This window comes from Aptenodytes patagonicus, chromosome W (genome assembly GCF_965638725.1).
Source record: "Aptenodytes patagonicus chromosome W, bAptPat1.pri.cur, whole genome shotgun sequence".
Classification (NCBI taxonomy): domain Eukaryota; kingdom Metazoa; phylum Chordata; class Aves; order Sphenisciformes; family Spheniscidae; genus Aptenodytes; species Aptenodytes patagonicus.
The window spans coordinates 33,622,038-33,645,472 of NC_134981.1; the positions used below are offsets into that span (position 1 = coordinate 33,622,038).

The 23,435-nt window shown below is 41.8% G+C and overlaps 1 protein-coding gene and 1 pseudogene across 3 annotated transcripts in view; one reads left to right on the forward strand and one right to left on the reverse strand.

Moving 5' to 3' along the window:
• The window catches only part of LOC143171993 (small glutamine-rich tetratricopeptide repeat-containing protein beta-like), a 54,993-nt gene extending 50,656 nt beyond the window's left edge, over positions 1-4,337 (forward strand). For both annotated transcript variants that reach the window (XM_076361199.1, XM_076361200.1), the window contains 3 exons: positions 2,115-2,152; positions 2,399-2,482; positions 3,988-4,337. In XM_076361199.1, coding sequence (XP_076217314.1) covers positions 2,115-2,152; positions 2,399-2,482; positions 3,988-4,099 — 234 coding nt within the window. In that variant the 3' untranslated portion in view covers positions 4,100-4,337. The remainder of the gene's footprint in view (positions 1-2,114; positions 2,153-2,398; positions 2,483-3,987) is intronic.
• Positions 4,338-10,172: 5,835 nt separating this feature from the next.
• Positions 10,173-23,435, reverse strand: part of LOC143172239 (trafficking protein particle complex subunit 13-like) — an 83,999-nt pseudogene continuing 70,736 nt past the window's right edge. The window contains exons 9-12 of the transcript XR_012997311.1: positions 17,598-17,624; positions 12,293-12,393; positions 10,670-10,820; positions 10,173-10,559 (exon numbers count right to left, since the gene is read on the reverse strand). The product of XR_012997311.1 is annotated as a trafficking protein particle complex subunit 13-like (transcript). The remainder of the gene's footprint in view (positions 10,560-10,669; positions 10,821-12,292; positions 12,394-17,597; positions 17,625-23,435) is intronic.

The window sequence follows — 23,435 nt, forward strand, 5'->3', positions numbered from 1 at the left end:
GGGGAGAGAATCGGAAGAGCACAAGTTAGAAAAACTCGTGGGTTGAGATAAAAACAGTTTAATAATTGAAATAAAATGATAAAAATAATATAATAATAATACTACTACTGCACAAAGCAAGTGATGCACAGTACAATTGCTCACCACCCGCCAACCGATGCCCAGCCAGTCCCCAAGTAACGGCCCCCCCGGACAGCTTTCCCCAGTTTATGTACTGAGCATGACGTCACATGGTATGGTATATTTCTTTGGCCAGTTTGGCTGTGGCCCCTCCCAGCTTCTTGTGCACCTCCAGCCTTCTCAGTCGTAGAGCATGGGAAACTGAAAAGTCCTTGGCTAGTGTAAGCATTACCTAGCAACAACTAAAACATCGGTGTGTTATCAACATTGTTCTCATCCTAAATCCAAAACACAGCACTGTACCAGCTACTAGGAAGGGAATTAACTGTCCCTGCCGAAACCAGGACAAGCAGTTAACAGTGAATACAAAGAAATCGCCTCTTAAGTGAATCGCAAACACACAGTGCTTTCCTTTACTTTCCAGTACAATGGCAAATTGTGGTTTTGTCCCTTAGTAGTTTTTCTCCATGCATGGATTTCTTAGCCAAATTGTATGAATTAACTTTGAAGAATAGAATTTGGAGAAAAAAAAATGTAAAGAATACTTATTTCCTTTGAGAACTCAGTTAAAACTTTACTACCCATCTGGTAGCTTCATTAGGACATGACATTTTAACAAGTGCTTCAGCGTGGAAATGCTCTGCATGCAAGAGAGATCAATACATCTGGTCTGATACTGTGGTCCAAATAATAGAGATGGTAGGCAATGAAAAAGAGAACAAGTTCTCCAATGGCATTAGTGATTAAATAGCACTAGAACTCCATGTACCACTTCGATGGCCACGTGACTTATTCAGAGAGTCTGCATCTGTTTAGAGACAAAGATGTACTCTTCAATATGGAGCTAACTATAGGGAAAGGATTTTTGCATCATTTCCAGAAGATACATGGTCAAGTAGATAGAACACAGGGCATTCAGCCAGGAATGAATAAGTTATTTTCCTGTGGTGTGTTTTTTTGCTTTGTTTTTTTTTTAAGGAAAAAAATTAACTCACTGTCTGACCTTGAGAAAGTTATTTCTCCATTTTGGGCCCCTAACCTTGATCAGACTTGTTACTGATGGAAGAGAGAAAAAATCCTATACTTCCTATAGAATTGACCTGAATTTGGCATTTTATATCCAACTGTAGACTAGAGAAAACAGTTGATTTACTTTTGAGCGGTTGTATGGAAATATATCAGTCAATAAAATTAATACTGTATATGTCTGTTTTTTGTAGTACCTTTAATAAGATAGTGAAAGAGCAGATACTGCGTTGTGCCTATTGGTCTTGTATTCATACAGACACTGATTTCTGTAGGAGTTACGTTACTAACTTTAAACCATCACCTGGTTTATTCTATAGTATCTGTCCATATACACCCTTACACTATGGTAAACACAATATAATTCTTGAGGTACCTTATGAATGAGAAATTTAAATAACCTCATGCTTATTACAAAGTAAGAAGATATGCAAGTCACCACAGAAGATATATGTTACCACAAAACCATGGTACAAAGTAAGTCCCCACTGGTTTACTCTGCAATATTTTGTGGCCATAATCTTAACAGTTTATACCCACTAGTAATAATAGTTGCAAAACTGATTTATCCACGCTGGGAATCAACATAATACAGACCTTTCTCCAAAAAGCGCAATAGAAAACCTTTGTCCTTGGAAGTCTTAAGTTATTTTTTTTTTTTTTTTTAATTTTTCCAGTACTGGGTTTTTATGTTTAATATCTTGTTGTCATATATTTCATGCCTGAATCTGTAACCAGTATTTGTTATCTAACATGTAACAAATTGTCTCAGCTTCATATCCTTGAAATACTTTCCTGTAATGATTCTTTTTGCTGGGGACCATACATCTCTGTGCACATAAACTTAGCTTAATTTTGTAATAAAACATAGAATGCACCTTGTGGGTTTTTCTATTTTTCCACATTTTCCTCAGTGATACCTATGTAGTAAATGTGTTATAATTTCAGCTATATATTGTCTATTCTAGGCAGCAAGCTTAATGCAGAATCCTCAAGTTCAACAATTGTAAGTATTAAAATGGAGTACCATTGAAACAAATGTCTTTAGGGGTTTGAATTAATAAGAGAAAAGGTGGATAGTACTGTATTCCTGAAAATGTAATTTTATTTTTGCTTACTGTAAATAGAATTACTGCAGTTTCTTCCTCTTGCAGCTTATTTCCTCCCAGCAATTCAACAAAGAACTACAGTTTATTGCTTACTGTAAAGGTCCCTGCATACCCCAATGCCAACACTGTGCTAACTGTTTCAGGATGTCAGGGATGATGTCAAATGCCATTGGTGGCCCTGCTGCGGGTGTTGGTGGCCTGTCAGATTTGTCCAGCCTGATCCATGCGTAAGTGTTATGAATTGCATAGTTTTAACTGTTACATTTGTAGAAGCATCATTGTGCACCATCTATTTAAAAGGGATAGTGTCAAGCCAATTATACTGTGGCCTGTCCCCATTGTATACCTGATTATTATTTAAACTGAGAACTTGAAGACTTATTTTCCACTCTCTTGTTTGTTTGCTTTCTACGTTTCCATCAATTGGAATGACTGAACTGTGTGCTCAGTTTCACTTTCTGGTTCTCATACACTGTTTACTTTCTAAACGCCAGTTATTAAAAATGTTCCTTTAAACCTTTTGGGTACTCCTATGCGTGCTTTCAAATTGTGTTGATCAATTTATTACCGGATATCCCAGATACTAGTTAGAAAAGCTACAGATTTATTTAGCACAGGTTTCAACAAGTTCTAAAGTTGACTCCTGACTGACCGTGCTCTGGCATCCCTCCATTTGGACTAGGAAGGCTTCAGGGAACTCAGTGTAATAAGGAGAGGAGTGGCTTTTATGAAAACCAGGACCCAAGTCTTTTATAATATAATAATGATAATCCATCTGGAAGAGTCTGCACAAAAACATGCAATTTGCTTATATGGCAAGACCTCTTAACAAGCATACAATTTTACTTTATTTCAGCATTCTAGCCTGCTTCAAACTATTTTTAAGTTTTGTCCCTTCAGGGCAAAAGTAATTTATAATTCACATCACAGACAGGAATGTGCCCCCACAAAATCAAGGGCTGTTTTCACAAAAATAATGTGCTATGCCTAGATCTATGAAAATGGTGGCTTTCCTTCAACCTGTACTGTGGTTTAAAGGAGTCTTGATAATTTGCTACTTGGGCAAAATGCAGAAGTTACAGAGAATGCCATGCCAGGCTATTCATGAAGTAATATGTTTTACTTACTTGCTTTTTCTAGTAAACCAGGGTTATGCTTATCTTTTACATGGAATTAATCTCACCTATTAATTTTACTCTTAAGCTACAACTGTTATGGAGATGGATTTGTCATTACTTCAGTCATACAGGTGTAATTGTATGCTTGCTTTCTACTAATGACATCTTGTTGGCCGTACAAGTTGGCAGCTGCATACTGTATTTCTGGAAAAACTAGAACTTCAACTATAAGAATAGTTATCTTAAACAACTAGAATGGATTCTCTCAAAAAGAAGGGAGCAAATCACTGGAGCAGATTTGTTGCTAAATTTTAGTTTTAGCAAGTAAGATAATATTTTTTCCTTCATGCTATCAAGTAGAAGCAATAGTCCTAAAGAATGAAAATGAAGACCTGATGATAATCCTGTTTGGAGAGACTTTAACTAGATAAAGTGGTAATACTACAGCTATCTTGCTGTATAGTCTTAATCAAGATATCTTTAGTCTTAAATTTCATATAATGCAGCTTTCAGTTATATTAGGATATCCTGTTTTCTTACAAATGCTGCTTGTCAGTTTGGTTTGGTGTTTTTTTTTTCCACTTGTTGATTTTACTTAAAACTGTTCAACACAGGGGGCAGCAGTTTGCACAACAGATACAGCAGCAGAATCCAGAGCTCATAGAGCAACTGAGAAATCATGTCCGGAGCAGATCTTTCAGTGGCAGCACTGAAGAGCATTCCTGACTTAAAGGAGGCATGTGAATTGGAATGGTATATAACCCCAAAATGTATACCATAGTTAGTAGCAAAAGTACCACTGTAACTTCTGCTTGAATAGAAGACAGAAAATTCTTTGTGCATGTTTGCAAACAAGAATAAATCTGTTAAACAGACCTATTGCACATAACTTGGAACATATCGTTTATGTATATTTACTCCTCTGAAAATGAATACACTAAATAGATTAAGTGGTTTATTAAAATTCCTACGTACAAGTCATTTTCAGTATGTGCATTAGATTGATCTCCAGGGCTATTGAGTGGAGAGGAGTTTTGTAGTAGGCTGATCTTGCATAACAGCTTAATTCTAAAATCCTAGTGTAAAAGGCACATAATTCTTATGGTGAAAATTGTTATGGCTGTACTCCCTGTCAAATATGCTATTGAAACAATAGGCCCATCTGATGTGCCCTTGTATAATGAGCATAAATCAGTGTTGGAGTATAGAATGTACTTAAAACTAATGCTTGAAAAGTCTGTTTCTTTAAGCCTGTGGAGGGGCTGTCATTAGTAACATGAAATACTTTTCAGCTTCATTTGGCAGGAGAGAGGGAGATGATTGCATATGAAGGAGTACAACAAACTGTAGAGAAAGAGAAGACACTAATCCTGAGTAGGATAATACACAGAAACCAAAATAGAACTTGGCTTGGGAAAGGAAAGATTATTAAGAAGTTTTAGGCTTTTCTATTGCCATGTCCATCCTCAAATCATGATGGTAGCCTTGGAGGTCAGCATTATGGCACTATTTTCCTAGGCATGGCAAACTGTATTACATTCCGTATGTATGCAGTATTTAATATAAGCTTAAAATTCTTAACTGTAATAAGCTAAAACTGATTCTATGATTGTACAAATAATTAGTACTGAAAATTTATCAAAAAATAACTGCCTTAGAAAGAAGGATTCTCTGTTCTTGTGTGGTAAATCACTGGCTTAAACAATTAAGGATTTTTTTAAAGTTTCATTACACATATCTATCTTAAGTGATGGTTATATGGCCAAGTTAAAGATTTTTCCAGTCTTACAGCATTTCTCTTCCTACCCTGCTCAGCTAATCTTACTCTTTCAGAGACCACTGATTTTCTGTATTTTATCATGTTACCTTTTTTTATTCTGCTTACTGTTCACACTGCTTTCTGCTACAAGGTACACTTGTTTTTTCTCCAGGGAGGTTTTCAACACTCCCAATTTCCAATTTGTATATCAAAACTAATTTGATTCCTAAGACAAAGTGTCCTCTGCTGGCCAGTTAGACTGGAGAAAGTATGTGGAGGAGTAACAATAGAGACTGCCAAATACACAGGAACTCCTGGACCTCAGACATTATATCTGATTAATCTTGTGGTCAAAAAAAGAGCACATTGAGTAGAAGCAAATGCAAAATTTGGGGCTAAGTCAGGCACTTGACTGTAACAAATGCTAGTTGTGCATCTATTGTATGAGTCGTCTTCTACTAAAACAGGGGGAAAAATGCAGCTGGATCCAAGGAGAAATGAAAAGAATTGGAGAAAACACAAAAATAGAAAATCTATATTACCATCTGTTAAATAAAGAGGTAAAGCTTAATAGAGCAACTTAAACAACTAAGACATTTCATATTTTATTCAATAGAGCTTGCCTACACACAGCATTAAAATGTGTGGGTTTTTTAAAATTCTCTATATAAATTGCTGTAGCTGCCTTTTTGAGGCTGTAGAGCTAATTAAGCTTTACATTAAATACATTTCCAAATAACATCTGATGACAAAGAAGAAAATCCTTAACATGATCTTCTTTCAGAGGTTGTTCCAATTCTGAATCTAATCCATTCAATAAAACTATTACTTAAGTTCAGTCACATTTACTAGGACAGGATACCATTTACAAGAAAGATCGATAGAGGCTATAGGTGGGCTACAACTACTGTACAAACATTGCTTTGGAGTAGTGTGTTGTGTCAGGAGAGAAGCATTGCTCCTAGCATATATCCTATTAAACTTCATGTTTATTCTTAGTTCTCTCTTTCATATTTTCAACTGCTCACTACTAACTTTGATAAGGGGAACCAATACATCCAGCGTGGACTGGACAGCACTGCAAGATCTCTCAACACTCAATTTATCCTTACTGTGTGACAGCGTAGTGAGTTGACCTTGGCTGGACAGCAGGTCAAGTGGCCAAGCCACTCTATCGTTCTCCTCCTCAGCAGGACAGGGGGGAGAAAATAAGATGAAAAAGAACTCAGGTCAAGATAAAGGCAGTTTAATAAAGCAAAAGCAAAGGCTGTGCACGGAAGCAAAGGAAAACAAAAGGTTTTTTCTCTACTTCCCATCAGCAGATGATGTCCAGCCACTTCCCAGGAAGTAGGGCTTCAGTATGTGTAGCAGTTGCTCCAGAAGACAAATGTCCCCTCTCCTCCTCCTTTCTCTTAGCTTTTATTGCTGAGCAGATGTCATATGGTATGGAATATCCCTTTGGTCAGTTTGGGTCAGCTGTCCTGGCTACGTCCCCTCCCAAGATCTTGCCCACCCCCAGCCTACTGGCCTTTGGGGGTGAGGGGGGGGGAATGTTGAAGAGGCAGCCTTGATGCTGTGGAGTACTGCTCAGCAGTAGCCAAAACACTGGTGTGTTACCAACACCTTTCTAGCTACCAATACAAAGCACAGCACTATGAGGGCTGCTATGGGGAAAGTTAACTCCATCCCAGTCAGAACCAATACAGACAGCAATCTTCATGCAGTTAGTTATCTTTCTCCTTCAAAACAGAAAGAGTGTCAAGAACCTCTTCAGAGTTCCTTAAGAACTGCAAAATATGATAATATTCAAAGACTGGCTGTAGAAGTTGTGCTGTTAAATACAAGCCCTATAGCTTACTGTATTTATGGGAGAATTATCCCCAAGGTTAAATGGAATGAAGCATTGGTTAGTTATCTGAAAATTTCTCTTGAAATAATCTTGATAGAGCAGTAACTTTCATTTCGCATACTACACTATTGTCATGTTTAGGTTTTACTCCAGTACAGATCATATGTAACCAGAGTATTTATTAAAACGTTGATGGCATTAGCTAACCCTTTAGGAATTTGCTACAACTGGCACAATACTTGTAAACATTCTTTGTTTCTTGTATATTAAAAGAAAGGGCTTTATAGCCTAAATAAAAAACAGTGAAACCAATAACAGGAGCTATCATTACATACTTTTCCACTGAAGCCAGGAACAGAGAGATCATTTATGCTAAAATCTATTTTGCCTTAAATAGGCTAGATTGTTTCACAGAGTCATGCAATATGTCTTAATCACAGGGTAAGGAAGGAATCTTTTCCTGTGTAATAACTGCACTTCATTTTGCACTAAAATTTTTCATCCTGCTAGATCAAGTGGTAAGCGACAATACCGGTAAATACTGCTTTAATTTAAGGTCAATTGCAGTTTATCATTCAATTGAACAAATATGCATTTAACACCTAATTGGTTTTGTATCATTACTGTTCCAGCATATAAGTGTGATAATTGTTAGGAAAAAAAATGTTTTGCACTCAAATTGTAAACTCCTGTAACCTACTTGTATAGAAATATATTCTTCTAACTATGCCTGATAAGAAAAACAGCTAATGAAATATTCAGTGTAGAAACTGTTTCAGTTGCACTTCTGGTTTTGTAACAAGTACAAAGTAAAATCACTCATTCATACTGTGAAAGAACTGTCTGCAACTTCGAAAGAAATCTTCATACACTGTTTAAGGCTACAGCTAGTCATACTGGCAAAATGCAACTTGTCTACCATTTCTGTGTCTCTCCTACCTCTTATTACCATATAGTTACATCTCCTTCAACTTTTCCATCAGTTTAACTTGAAAATGGATTATAAATAAAGCTATTTACATTTTTTGTGTGGGTAGTTGTGGTTTTACTGTTTTGGTTTGCTGATATATCTAGAGTAACAGGTAAATTGTATTCTTTTTTTTTAAATTGTATTGGTTTGCATGGTAAGGTTTTGGTAGCGGGGGGGCTACAGGGGTGGCTTCTGTGAGAAGATGCCAGAAGCTGCCCCCATATCCGATAGAGCCAATGCCAGCCGGCTCCAAGAGGGACCCACCACTGGCCAAGGCTGAGCCAATCAGTGACAGTGGTAGTGCCTCTGTGATAACATATTTAAGAAGGGGGGGGGAAAAAAGCCTGTGCAACAACAACTGCAGCCGGAGAGAGGAGTGAGAATATGTGAGAAACAACTCTGCAGACACCAAGGTCAGTGAAGAAGGAGGGGGAGGAGGTGTTCCAGGTGCTGGAGCAGAGATTCCCCTGCAACCCGTGGTGAAGACCATGGTGAGGCAGGCTGTCCCCCTGCAGCCCATGGAGGTCCACGGTGGAGCAGATATCCACCTGCAGCCCATGGAGGACCCCACACCAGAGCAGGTGGATGCGCCCGAAGGAGGCTGTGACCCCATGGAGAGCCTGCGCTGGAGCAGGCTCCTGGCAGGACCTGTGACCCCATGGAGAGAGGAGCCCACGCTGGAGCAGTCTGTTCCTGAAGGACTGCACCCCATGGAAAGGACCCACGCTGGAGCAGTTCATGAAGAACTGCAGCCCGTGGGAAGGACCCGTGTTGGAGAAGTTTGTGGAGGACTGTCTCCCGTGGGAGGGACCCCACGCTGGAGCAGGGGAAGAATGTGAGGAGGAAGGAGTGGCAGAGACAACATGTGATGAACTGACCGCAACCCCCTTTCCCTGTCCCCCTGCACCGCTCAGGGGGAGGAAGTAGAGAAATTGGGAGAGAAGTTGAGCCCGGGATGAAGTGAGGGGTGAGGGGAAGGTGTTTTAAGATTTCATTTTATTTCTCATCCTACTCTGATTTGATTGGTAATAAATTAAATTAATTTCTCTGTCGAGTCTGTTTTGCCTGTGACGGTAATTGGTGAGTGATCTCCCTGTCCTTATCTTGACCCACGAGCCTTTCATCGTATTTTTCTCTCCCTGTCCAGTTGAGCAGGGGAAAGTGATAAGAGCGGCTTGGTGGGCACCTGGCTTCCAGCCAAGGTCAACCCACCACATAAACGGGTATTTATGTTGGTTGCTATGCATTTTATTAGATGTGCAGGATATAATCTTATTATTTTTTTCCCCCCGTATGGACTCATTCCTTTAATTTAATAAGCTGGTCATAAATTTATCCATCATTTTAAATTTTATACATAGGAAAGTCTTAAATACTGTCAAAACTAACTAAGGTTGCTAAGTGCCAATATGGTAGCTGAGAAATATGACAAGCCACTGAGTAGAATCTTTAACACTAGTTAACTAGGAAAGCCAGTCACCTTTTTCTGTATTAAATGGCTACCTTTAGGTGACCTTAGATATTTCAGCAAAAAATATTTCCATCTTTTGTCAAAACAAAAGCTAGGGAAAAGTTAATTTCAGTGCTTAACCAAGTCCTGAATTCCTTCCTGCATATGCTTTGGAGAACTTGATCTAGGGCAGTTATGCAGGGTTTTTCTCCTTTTTCTTAAAAATTTACTTAAATGCCTCTGGCATGGGAGGAATAATTTGCACCACCTCAGTTCAACAATAATAAAAAAAAAATGCCTGAGTTCTGCTATTTTAGTTTTCAGTTCTCTACTAATTCAGAAGTAACATACCTGTTCACAGCACACCCTGTATTGCAAGGATGCACAACTCTGCACAAGGCTGCAGCTAATTGGGACAGATTTGCTGTATTACTCCTTCACAACGACTGAGCCACAACCAGCACATTCTTTGGCTGATACTCTACTTTCTAGCTACTAGCATCTTGACAGTGCCGGTTGTACTCACTCTCTCATCTCATGCCTTTATCAGGCTCTAATTCTTATGGCTGTGCATGTAACCATGCAAATACACTGCCACTCCAGGTACCCAGAAGTATTTCTTTTAGGGATTTGGATTCCAGGAACTTGGTCTGTAAAAGGCCAGTTCCTTCAAACTGAAGCAGTTTTGTCAGAACCACAATTTAAAAACTTTAAATATTTTAAAAATAATTAAAATAACAAAAATAAGTACAAAGTGCTACTATTTCATATTAATCTCCCCCCCAAGGTGATGTTAATGCAATATAATTTGACAGAGCTACACTTTTTCCAAAGGCTTTATTTTCAGTAGATAAAATGCATATGCATCTTTTAAAAAGATTTTAAAACATTCCAAAAATGCTCAGAGAAATTAAATAAGCATAGTTATGTTTACAAATATATAGGGGTTTGGTTTTGTTTGTATACATTTTAATATGATTCAACTGCAAAAACACTGGAAGTTGAACAAAATTTAAAAAAAAAGCCCAGCAGAAATACAGAATTTTTTCTTCAGCTTTCTTGTTTGACTTCTGAAGAAACTACACAGACCTGTACAATATCATCATCCTCATATGTTCTCTTCAAAAATGTGGCTGTAAGTCTTAAGCCAGAGACACTCTAGAAAGGGAAAAGATTTATAAGTGTTATTAGAAAGAATTACTAAGCTTATAAAAGCTAATAGCTTATAAAACAGCTATTTTATAACAAAACTATGCTATAACGATTACTTGCAATCCCTGCACTGAAGACAATAATGTAAGTGCAAGATGGAGGGATGAACTTGGGTGCAGCTTTCCAAGTTGCCTTCCTGAAACTCCACACCAGTGGATGGAATGAGTATTGCACATTTCTAAAACCAGATCCATAGTCCTTTCACTGCTAGAGGATACAAAACAAGAATAAACCTGTGGGCTTTTTTTTAAGCATTCAAGGACTGCAGACATGTAACAGCTTGATTACTTTATTGTTCAGGTTATTATTAATCAAGCATTTATAATTAAGTTATATAATTATAAGGTGGCAAGTGTCCTGGTTTCAGCTGGGATAGAGTTAATTTTCTTCCTAGTAGCTGGTACAGTGCTGTGTTTTGGATTTAGTATGAGAATAATGTTGATATAACACACTGATGTTTTAGTTGTTGCTAAGTAGTGCTTACACTAGTCAAGGACTTTTCAGCTTCCCATGCTCTACTGACTGAGAAGGCTGGAGGTGCACAAGAAGCTGGGAGGGGGCACAGCCAAACTGGCCAAAGGAACATTCCATACCATGTGATGTCATGCACAGTACATAAACTAGGGGAAAGCTGGCCGGGGGGGCTGCTGCTCGGGGACTGGCTGGGCATCGGTCGGCGGGTGGTGAGCAATTGCATTGTGCGTCACTTGCTTTGTATATTCTTTTATTATTATTATTGTTATTATTATTACTATTCTACTTTATTTCAATTATTAAACTGTTTTTATCTCAACCCATGAGTTTTCTCACTTTTACTCTTCTGATTCTCTCCCCCATCCCACCGGGGGGGGAGGGGAGGGTGAGCGAGCGGCTGTGCAGTGCTTAGTTGCCAACTGGGGTTAAACTACGACAGCAAGCAAGATTTAATGTGATATGCAGTAATTCAGGTGCATATAGCTTTGCCTGACATGAGCATTCTGTCATGGGTTTAACTATACTAGATAGCATAATACTGTTCACATTTTGGCTAGACTACAAGATTTTTGTGAGAAGTAACTGCAGACCAGATACATGCTTTAGTCCCTGGCTTCAACTTCTATTTAGAATTACTTTATTTAAATTTCACTCTTGCAACCCTTTTATAAAGGACTACCATGGATCATAGTGTAAACACAAATCAAGTCAAAACATGGATAACTACATACAAAAGACTACATCAACAATGTTTAGCAGGCATTCTAGGAGTGGTGCAGAACTAGCGGTAAAATCAGACTGGATACAAATGGCATCATTTATTCTCAAAAAATTACTTGTAGTTTAAAAAAATTCTATATAAGCACTAATTTTGTTTAAGAACTAAGATGATTTGTGATTTAAGTATGGGGTGCAATCTTAAATGATACTGCAGCCAGTTCCATGGAATTCCACTACAGATTTTTGGCAATTTCCTAGTTCAAATAGTATTAACAGATAATTATGGAAGTTTTTTTTGTTTGGGTTTTTTTAAATCATTGTAATCCAAAAGATGTGTTTCAAGTAATAGACCAGTAGTTTATGTTGCTACAACTCATAGTAAAGACCAGATTTGAGTAGTTTCAGGAGAAAGTATTGAAAAATAAAACCAAGACAGCCACAACTTACCCACTCAGGAAAAAGCACAAGAATCACGACATCATTACCTGCAATTTGTTATTTTACATGTAATGTCAAAAGGTTCTTCCAAATTTACAGTGTCTGGTATTGTCTCCAGAGAAAGCCTTACGTCACCATAACCAGGAGCCTGAGAAGGTACAAGAATGCATATTTCTCAGATGCTGGATAGCAAAGTTGAAATTTTTACTACTTAAGTTTTCATTTACTGCAACAAGCTTAAAATAAGAGCAATTTGAAGAAAGAAGATTGACTCTTCATGCTTTTGATATGTACCCAAATCACAGCAGTGCTCCATCCACTACCGAATATCACCTTCTTGATAGGTTTAACAATTCATTATACAAGGATGATCTGTGCAGTTTATTTATAGGAAACAGTACACACTTTATTACTAAGTTTTTCAGATAGTTCACGTCCTTAAAGTTTGAATACCCATATATGGTTCCTGAGAAGATCAGCTTTATTCTAAGACCTCTCTGTTAGATGGATAACAGATATACTATGGACAACATAAGTATAGTTTTCCTGCATAAGCCCACCACTATTCTACAACCTTCGAAAAAGCATTGTTCCTAAGAAACTGAGAGATTGTTCATCCTCCTTGCCATGTCAGTCCTCCAAGCCTCTGCCAAAATAATTAATTGCCACGAGTTAGAAAGGCACATGATATGAACACTTGTCAACTATCCAATTCTGTCAAGAGCTGAACACATTTCATACGGTCTACTAATAAACCTATGATAAATACCCTAGTTACTACCAACCGGGGCTGATTCAAGACAGTAACCTGCGGATAAAAAGCTTTAGATTTTCAATCCCCACAAATGATAGATTGTAAGCAAAAAAACCCAAGGAAATATTTGTCCTCCCTGACAAGGCTTAGTTGTGACACATGTTCCAATTCTGCTGATAGAAGGATGCTGTAGCAAAAGTTACATTTACAACTCAATTAAAAGATAGTCCCAAAGAGGCCCAGAAAGCCAGTGATTGACAGGTTGGGAACAGGTTTTAGTCATATACAGTTCATTACAGACTGAAGACAGATGACATTTTAGAAAGCATATTAAATTGGACAGTAGAGTAAGCAAAGGGATGTCAAACTGATGGAGAATTCAGACCAGTAGAGCAATCTAAATTTGGAACCTTTCAAGAAAGAGAACTAATTATCCACCACTGGAAAAGGGCACACATTTTCAGCTGTATTAGGTGACAGGAAGGAATCTACTGGAAAAATTATACCTAATTCCCTAAACAACAGGTAGTTTGCCATAACATTAGACTCCTCTATTAAGAGAGATATACATTAAGAAAAAAAAACAATAAAAGCAGTATTTTATAGAATAAACTTCGCAGCAATTGACAAAATCAAGACAGGATCAGAGTAAATGAGAAGGCCTAAAACAGCACATACCGGTTGGCCTTAACAATGAGATAACTGCAAGAACTGATGGCTAGAGGTAAAGGCTTTACAATAACACCAAAAGGAGGAATGTAGTCCTCATCCAAAAATGAGAGAATTGCTCAGAGTATGGAATCAACTAGACAATTCCTCGCTTGTGCTACTCAAGAATAACATTCTTTAAAGCTACACAGAGAGCTAATCAGAAGGAAGCCCACCACCCAGACAAAGGCAGTTTCTGTAATATGGACGGGCACAAAGCCAACTGTTTTAGGAGAAGCAGCTAGAAGGATAAGAACACTCTCCTACATCCATGTTTAGCAAAAAAAATGTAAGGCAAACGTGGCAAAGTCAAGGAGATTTTTACAAAATGGAATGACATGCACTGTCATAGGTAATCCTCCCTAATTCACTGAGGCTACATCTACATTAACAACTGATGCAGGAGACAGTGTGTACAGCAAATCAGTTGGTGCTGAGGACCTGACATCTATTCCATATGTGCCCTGGGGTTTACTTAAGACTGGTTCTAGTCTAGTCCTGGACTGAATGCCCATGAGCAGATGGAGCACCCTTGGCATACTGTGGACATGCATCGTCTGGTTTAATGCCATCCAAAAAGATCATAGTTTGTGAACACCAAGACCACTCCACAAAACAAACCAAATTATGGCTGATTGTGAAGAGCTGTCTCTGAAGAACAGCCACGAGCAGGTTGAAAGCTTATGGGTAAGAATTAGAGACCGAGCCAACAAAGGGAACCTTGTGGTCGGTGTTTACTACAGGCCACCTGATAAAGGGGAGCCTATTGACGAAGCCTTCTTACTCCAGCTACAGGAGGCATCGTGCTCACAGGCTCTCATCCTGCTGGGGGACTTCAACCACCCCGACATCTGCTGGAAAAGTAGCATGGCGAGCTGCAGGCAATCCAGGAGACTCCTGGAGTGCATCGAGGATAACTTCTTAGGCCAGGTAATAGACAGCCCTACCAGAGGGGGGATGCGATACTGGACCTGTTGGTCACCAACGCAAGTGAGCTAATCGGTGACGTCAAGATTGGAGGCAGCCTGGGCTGCAGTGATCATGCACTGGTGGAGTTCGCAGTCCTGAGGGATATGGGTCAGGTGAAGAGTCAAGTCAGGACCCTGAATTTCAGGAAAGCAAACTTCCAGCTGTTCAAGGAGTTAGTCAATAGGACCCCCTGGGAAACTGGCCTCCGGGACAAGGGAGCAGAACAGAGCTGGCAGATCTTTAAGGACGCTTTCCATAGAGCGCAAGAGCTCTCGATCCCCAGGTGTAAGAAATCAGGAAAGGAAGGCAAGAGACCGGCATGGCTGAGTCAAGACCTGCTGGTCAAACTAAAGGGCAAGAAGGAAACGCACAGGCAGTGGAAGCAGGGACAGGTATCCTGGGAAGAGTATAGGGACGCTGCCCGGTTGTGTAGGGATGGGGTCAGGAAGGCCAAGGCGTGGATGGAGCGGAACTTGGCAAGGGATGCAAAGAATAATAGGAAGGGCTTCTATAGGTATGTCAGCCAGAAAAGGAAGGTCAAAGAAAGCGACTGGCAAACTGGTAACAACAGGCGAGGAGAAGGCTGAGGTACTCAACAACTTTTTTGCCTCAGTCTTCACTGGCAACCTCCCTTCCCACACCTCTCGAGTGGATGGACCGCAAGACGGGGACTGGGGGAGCAAAGTCCCTCCCACTGTAAGAGAAGATCAGGTTCGAGACCACCTGAGGAACCTGAACATACATAAGTCTATGGGACCTGACGAGATGCATCCCAGAGTCCTGAGGGAATTGGCTGATGGAGTTGCCAAGCCACTCTCCATGATATTTGAAAAGTCATGGCAGTCCGGTGAAGCCCCTGGTGACTGGAAAAAGGGAAACATTGCACCCATTATTAAAAAGGGTAGAAAGGAGGACCCTGGGAACTACCGACCTGTCAGCCTTGCCTCTGTGCCTGGGAAGATCATGGAACAGATCCTCCTGGAAGCTATGTTAAGGCACATGGAGGACAGGGACATGATTCGAGACAGCCAGCATGGCTTCACCAAGGGCAAGTCCTGCCTGACTAACCTAGTGGCCTTCTATGATGGAGTGACTACATCAGTGGACACGGGAAGGGCTACAGATGTCATCTATCTGGACCTCTGCAAGGCCTTTGACACGGTCCCCCACAACATCCTTCTCTCTAGACTGGAGAGGTATGGATTTGATGGGTGGACTGTCCGGTGGGTGAGGAGTTGGTTGGATGGTCACATCCAGAGGGTAGTGGTCAATGGTTCAATGTCCGGATGGATTCTATTTTATGTGGGGATGATCCAAGATACTTGTTTCAAAAGTGCATTCCTGATCTGAACCAAAACAATGACAGAGGCACAGTACAGGTAAAATTCTGGGCCTGTGAGAGAAACAATGGTTATAGGGCTAGTAAGTGGATTAGGAGGAAAATGATGGAAGGTGAAAGGAGCCTAGAAATGAAATAATCTGATAGCACTTAAAAGACGAGGAGAAGACAAGAGGGAGTTTCAACGCAACTCAAAGGGAAAAAACAAAACTTGTTTGATGGTTTTCCAAAGACAGATGTTGCTCAAAGTATACAAAATATCTCCTGTTTCTCTGTTAATCACTAGCACAAAACAATGATGGATGAGTAAATAAAACTAACACACCTCCACACTCCAGGGTTAATGACCACTGTCTGTTTCAAGTGCAATTCTCAAAGGTTCAACAAGAAGGGATGAAGAGTGAGAGAATACCAATTTAGGAAGGGAAAATCTGTCTGTAAAGAGAAATGATAGAAAAGGTCAGTTGAAAATGTGATAGATTATTAGTTAAAAAAACCCCAAAAAACCAAGCACAACAAACCAAAACCAAGCAACAAGTTTTAAAGTAATGGGAGTAACTAAGTTTAGAAAAAAGGCCAGTTTCTAATTTGATGGGGTTATACAGATACTTGACACCTAAATTAAAAACAAAGAGACATTTTAGTGACTTAGCTGTGAATTTCCAGGATCCAAGTCTCTTTGCCCAGTTCCAAGTTGATATGATTGATTTCCCTACAGAACTGCTAAATTTTCTGGAAGATATTGGGGGAAGGGGTGAGGAGAGACAGAGGCAGAAACCCAATTACAAGCTTTGCAAATTCAGACTAAGATGCAATTGTCAAAGCTTTTTTACTTGTCTCCCATATTCCACCATCTTAAATTCAAAAGATGCGAGTCAGGTTTAAGCATAAGAGTAGACAGGCTGTGCAGCTGACTTAAGCAAGTTAGTAATTACAACTTAAAATTCATGAACAATTTATAAATCACCCAGAATAGAATAGATTCAATCAAAACTGTAGACATGGAAGATAAATAGTAGTATGCTATACGTAAAAATTGTTACTGAAAGAAGCTAAAATGTCTGTATGAATTAGGGAGCAGACTTCTGTGTCAACAGTTGGCATACTTAAAGGAGTTCTTTTGTCAGTGCTTTTCAGTTTGTTGCCAAATGGCATCCAAGAAGTTAATTTTATTCTAGTCAATGTATTTTGCTACATAGACTACTTGATTCTGGCAATTCAAGTGCACAATCCATTAAGTTATGTTGTTCAGTGCTATGAAAAAAGAGGCATGTTATGTGCCAGAAAACAAATCCTCAAGAAAACAAAAGACGTTGCTATTCACATGACCAAAAGGAATAAGAATGCTTTTGTTCAGCTACAGTCCCTCGGAACAGTATTTTTTCCACACTTTACTGACCAAATATGTGCTCAGTATCTGTATTAAATAATTTTCCAAAATATGTACAGAAACATGTGAATTCAGACTGAGGTCCAGAAAGTAAGCAGCTTGAACTTTTCCTTCAAGTCATTATGCAATTGTTCATTGGGTTGCCTTAAAAATGGATGCTAAGTTAAACTGATGCTTAAGTTAAAGACTTACCATTCTTTGGAGTTGGCTAGTCTGCAACTGTCATGGTTTAATTTCAGTCGGCAACTAAGCACCACGCAGCCACTCGCTCACCCCCCCCACCCACAGTGGGATGGGGGAGAGAACTGGAAGAGCACAAGTTAGAAAAATTCGTGGGTTGAGATAAAAACAGTTTAATAATTGAAATAAAATGATAATAATAATAATATGATAATAATAATAATACACAAAGCAAGTGATGCACAGTGCAATTGCTCACCACCCGCCGACCGATGCCCAGCCAGTCCCCGAGCAGTGGCCCCCCCCGGCCAGCTTTCCCCCAGTTTATGTACTGAGCATGACGTCACATGGTATGGAATGTCCCTTTGGCCAGTTTGGCTGTGCCCCCTCCCAGCTTCTTGTGCACCTTCAGCCTTCTCAGTCAGTAGAGCATGGGAAGCTGAAAAGTCCTTGGCTAGTGTAAGCATTACCTAGCAACAACTAAAACTTTGGTCTGTTACCAACATTGTTCTCATCCGAAATCCAAAACACTGTACCAGCTACTAGGAAGGAAATTAACTCTATCCCTGCCGAAACCAGGACAATATCCACCCCTTATTCTATACCATCTGCGTCATGCTCAAGTCTCATATTTTCCAGTACATTTTCATTAATCACCACCCCCTTTTTTATATACACACACACACACACACACAGAGATATCATTCCCTTCGTCTATGGGCCGTCCCTCTAAAATGTTCGGTGAGTTCATTTAGTCCATGACTTTGGGCTCCATCTGTCATAATAATCTTCCAGGGCAGGAAAAAATGGAGATGGTATGCGGTGTTGGATTGTTCCATGTTGAAGTCAGTTCTGGTACCATCATCACTGTGCTTTGCTTGGTTTCACTGAAGTTATTCTTCATTAGTCTGGGTGATTCTTATTGTAATAACATTAGTGTGGCATATAATATTATTAGTATGATTAGTATATCTGTGCATTATTAGTATAACTATTATAACTATAATTAGTACTTAACATCACATAATTCAGATCATTGGCTATTCTCACCCAAAATCAAATCCCCTTGAGGTACACATCGGACTTCCCCATCCTTCCGCATTATCCACCAAGTGCGCCCAGGTCCTTGAGCAAAAGCAATCCCACGGATGGGTTTGCCTTTGCCCGAGGCAGGAATAACCCAAACTGTCTTCCCCAGCATAGTTCTTATGTGCACTACAGGGACTTTATTCCCATCTACAGTACGTAAAAGTTCTGACTGGGCAGGGCCTGTTCGATTGGCAGATCCCCGAGTGTTGACTAACCAGGTGGCCTTTGGTAAATGGATATCCCAATGTTTGAACGTCCCGCCACCCATTGCTCTCAGTGTAGTCTTTAACAGTCCATTGTATCGTTCAATTTTCCCAGAAGCTGGTGCATGATAGGGGATGTGATACACCCACTCAATGCCGTGTTCTTTGGCCCAGGTGTCTATGAGGTTGTTTCGGAAATGAGTCCTGTTGTCTGACTCAATTCTTTCTGGGGTGCCATGTCGCCATAGGACTTGCTTTTCAAGGCCCAGGATAGTGTTCCGGGCAGTGGCATGGGGCACGGGATATGTTTCCAGCCATCCGGTGGTTGCCTCCACCATTGTAAGCACGTGGCGCTTGCCTTGGCGGGTTTGTGGGAGTGTGATATAATCGATCTGCCAGGCCTCCCCATATTGATATTTCAACCATCGTCCTCCATACCAAAGAGGCTTTAACCGCTTGGCTTGCTTGATTGCAGCGCATGTTTCGCATTCATGGATAACCTGCGCAATAGTGTCCATGGTCAAGTCCACCCCTCAGTCACGAGCCCATCTGTATGTTGCATCTCTTCCTTGGTGACCTGAGGTGTCATGGGCCCACCGAGCTAGAAATAATTCACCCTTATGTTGCCAGTCCAGATCCACCTGAGCCACTTCAACCTTAGCAGCCTGATCCACCTGCTGGCTGTTTTGATGTTCTTCAGTGGCCCGACTCTTGGGTACGTGAGCATCTACGTGACGGACTTTTACAACCAGGTTCTCCACCCGGGCAGCAATATCTTGCCACACTGCGGCAGCCCAGATGGGTTTGCCTCTGCGCTGCCAGTTGCTCTGCTTCCATTGCTGCAACCACCCCCACAGGGCATTTGCTACCATCCATGAGTCAGTAGAGAGATAGAGCACTGGCCACTTTTCTCGGTCAGCAATGTCTAAAGCCAGCTGGATGGCCTTTACTTCTGCAAATTGGCTCGATTCACCTTCTCCTTCAGCAGTTTCTACAACTTGTCGCATAGGACTCCAAACAGCAGCTTTCCACCTCTGATGCTTTCCCACAAGACGACAGGACCCATCAGTGAACAGGGCATATTGCTGCTCATTTTCTAGTAGTTCATTATACATTGGGGCCTCCTCAGCATGAGTCACCTCCTCTTCTGGCAATATTCCAAAAATCTTTGCCCTCTGGCCAATCCATGATCACTTCCAGGATTCCTGGGCGACTGGGATTTCCTATTTGAGCCCATTGTGTGATCAGTGCGACCCACTTCCTCCATGTAGCATCAGTTGCATGATGTGGACAGGGGACCCTCCCTCTGAACATCCAGCCCAGCACCGGCAGTCGGGGTGCCAGGAGGAGCTGTGCTTCAGTGCCGATCACTTCTGAAGCAGCTCGAACCCCTTCATATGCTGCTAATATCTCTTTTTCAGTTGGAGTATAGCGGGCCTCGGATCCTCTGTATCCCCGACTCCAAAACCCTAGGGGTCGACCTCGAGTCTCCCCTGGTGCTTTCTGCCAGAGGCTCCAGGTAGGGCCATTCTCCCCGGCTGCGGTATAGAGTACATTTTTGACATCTTGTCCTGCCTGGACTGCCCCCAGGGCTACTGCATGAACTATCTCCTCTTTAATTTGTTCAAAAGGCTTGTCGTTGCTCAGGGCCCCATTTGAAATCGTTCTTCTTTCGGGTCACTTGATAGAGAGGGTTTACAATCAGACTGTAATTTGGAATGTGCATTCTCCAAAAACCCACGACGCCTAAGAAAGCTTGTGTTTCCTTTTTGCTAGTTGGTGGAGACATAGCTGTTATTTTGTTGATCACATCCATTGGGATCTGACGACGTCCATCTTGCCATTTTATTCCTAAAAACTGGATCTCCTGTGCAGGTCCCTTGACCTTACTTTGTTTTATGGCAAAACCGGCCTTCAGCAGGATTTGGACTATTTCCTTCCCTTTCTCAAAAACTTCTCCTGCTGTGTTGCCCCACACGATGATGTCATCAATGTATTGCAGGTGTTCCGGAGCCTCACCCTGTTCTAGTGCAGTCTGGATCAGTCCATGGCAAATGGTAGGGCTGTGTTTCCACCCCTGGGGCAGTCGGTTCCAGGTGTACTGAACACCCCTCCAAGTGAAAGCAAACTGTGGCCTGCACTCCGCTGCCAAAGGGATTGAGAAAAACGCATTATCAATATCAATTGTGGCATACCACTTGGCTGCCTTTGATTCCAGTTCGTATTGAAGTTCTAGCATGTCCGGCACGGCAGCACTCAGCGGTGGCGTGACTTCATTCAGGCCACGATAGTCTACTGTTAGTCTCCACTCTCCATTAGTCTTCCGCACTGGCCATATGGGACTGTTAAAGGGTGAGCGAGTCTTGCTGATCACTCCTTGGCTCTCCAGTCGACGAATCAGCTCATGAATGGGAATCAGGGTGTGGAGGAATGGCTGGTACAGCAGGGGCACGATCTAGGATCCGTGAGCAACCCATGTTTTTAACAGTAGCAGGAATATGCTGACAAAGACGGCTGGTGACCTTGACCATCCTTCCCTGGGCAGAAGAAGGAGCCTCGCCACGTGATGAACAACAAAAGCGGAACAACACCCGGGATAAGGAGGAGGCAGAGATCGGCGAGACCAGCCGGCAGCTACCAATGAGAAGGGTGTTGTGAACGCGTGGACAGCTGTGATTAACCAATTATAGGTTGTTATGAAGCGTGTGTCCGAAGGTGTTGTGAGTGCGTGTATAGCCGTAATTAACCAATCATAAGTTGTTAGGAACCGCAATTAGCCAATCATAGGTTGTTAGGAAGCGCGTGTTCATAGTAGATAACTATATAAGCCCTGTTATAAGTGTAAATAAAGGAGGATGACCATACTCATATTGAGATCCATCATTACTCCGGATTCGCACTCCCGCTCCGCCGTCGAAACTGGGAAACTCCGACATCTGGTAGCAGAGGATGGTTAGACGTGCGTCTTCGAGACTGCGGTAAGAGCAGCGAGAGAAGGGGAACGGGAAACTAGCGACTGGGAGTTGTACTATCCTGTGATCGGAGGGGATAGATAAGGGAGCAGCCTGATCAACTGCCTCCCAGCGGGATAGCTGCCAGCATGGAATTAGAGGCGGCAGCAACGTTGCTTGCGAGTATCCTCTCCAAGAGAGGGATAGAAGCAACGGTAAAACAACTTTGTAAGTTGATTAAATTAGGACAGCGTTGGGGTCCTTTTAAAGACACCCATACGATCTTTTCCGTGCTCGAATGGAAAGAATTAGGAAAAACTATGTGGGAACAGACTATTGAGGGAGACGAAAAGACGGAAAAGGAAATCAAAGCAGTACGAGAGCTGTGGAGATCTGTCTTAGAGACTCTGAAAGCCATGAAGGCGGAGAGGGAGGTGGCGTGTGCTGCCGCTCAGATGCTGGCCCCGCAGCCTCCGCCTGAAAAGCCAAAGAGCACAGAGTCTAGACTCTCACGGTTTTTTGGGCTGTCGGCGGTAAGAGGAATGTCGGGAAGTCCATTTAAAACTGTACAGGAGCTCAAGGACAGCGTTGAGTGTCGTTCCGGTTTGTCCGACCCGGCTAAAACATGTCCCCCGGGTCTCCCGGTTACGACCCATTGTTCTAAGAGTCCGGAAGTTGCCGGTGGGGAGGCTCACCAGGCAACTGAGGCGGTCGCGGAAGAGCGACGACCCGGGGAGGAGGAGCGGCTGGTTCCGTTAACCCCTCCCTGGCCAACAGCCCCGCCTCTGGAAGTCTCTTCAGGTGCGTCTACTCCACCACAGGGTGGCAGCAAAGAACAGAGTATGGCTGAGACTAATGAGCTCCTGGAGAAGGTAGTGCAACAGTTACAGGACTTAACAATTACAGCCCAGAGGGGAGGTATGGAACACCTGTCCGGGGCATCAGGGGGATCCTTACCCCCTTGCCTCTCTGGGCCACCAGCGGCGGTTCAGCCCAGACGCTGGAGCAAAGTGGCTAGAGATGCTATTTTGGATGGACAATGGCAAGCGGCGTCTGACCTTGGAGCAGGCGCCTTTCCTGTGTTACAAGAGAATAATGGACATAAGTGGGCATCTCACGATTGGAAAATTTTGCAGCAAGCTAAGAACACTGTGTCTCAATATGGGGTAAAATCGGAGGCCTCACGTCAGATTGTAATTTGGATTTTTTCGGCGGATTTGATGTGCCCTTCTGACTGTCAAAATCTCATGAGACTTTTATTGTCACCCACGCAATATCTGTTGTGGGGGTCACTGTGGACTCAGCGGGCGATCAATGCTGCTGCTCAGCACCAACAACCAGGAGATCCGTTATACGGAGTAACGTCGGAAATGCTTGTCGGCGGAGGGCAATTTGCGGATGTAAACGTTCAGCTGACATTTCCCAACAACATGTTGCAACTATCTGCCAAGCTGGCCCTGGATGCCTTCCTTGCTCTGCCCGGGTCTTCGGCACCGTCGTTTGGCTCGGTACAACAAGGCGCCACCGAGACATATAGCCATTTTGTCGACCGACTGTGGGGGGCAATAATGAATCACCCAGATCTGGGGGAGGATAATAAACAGCAA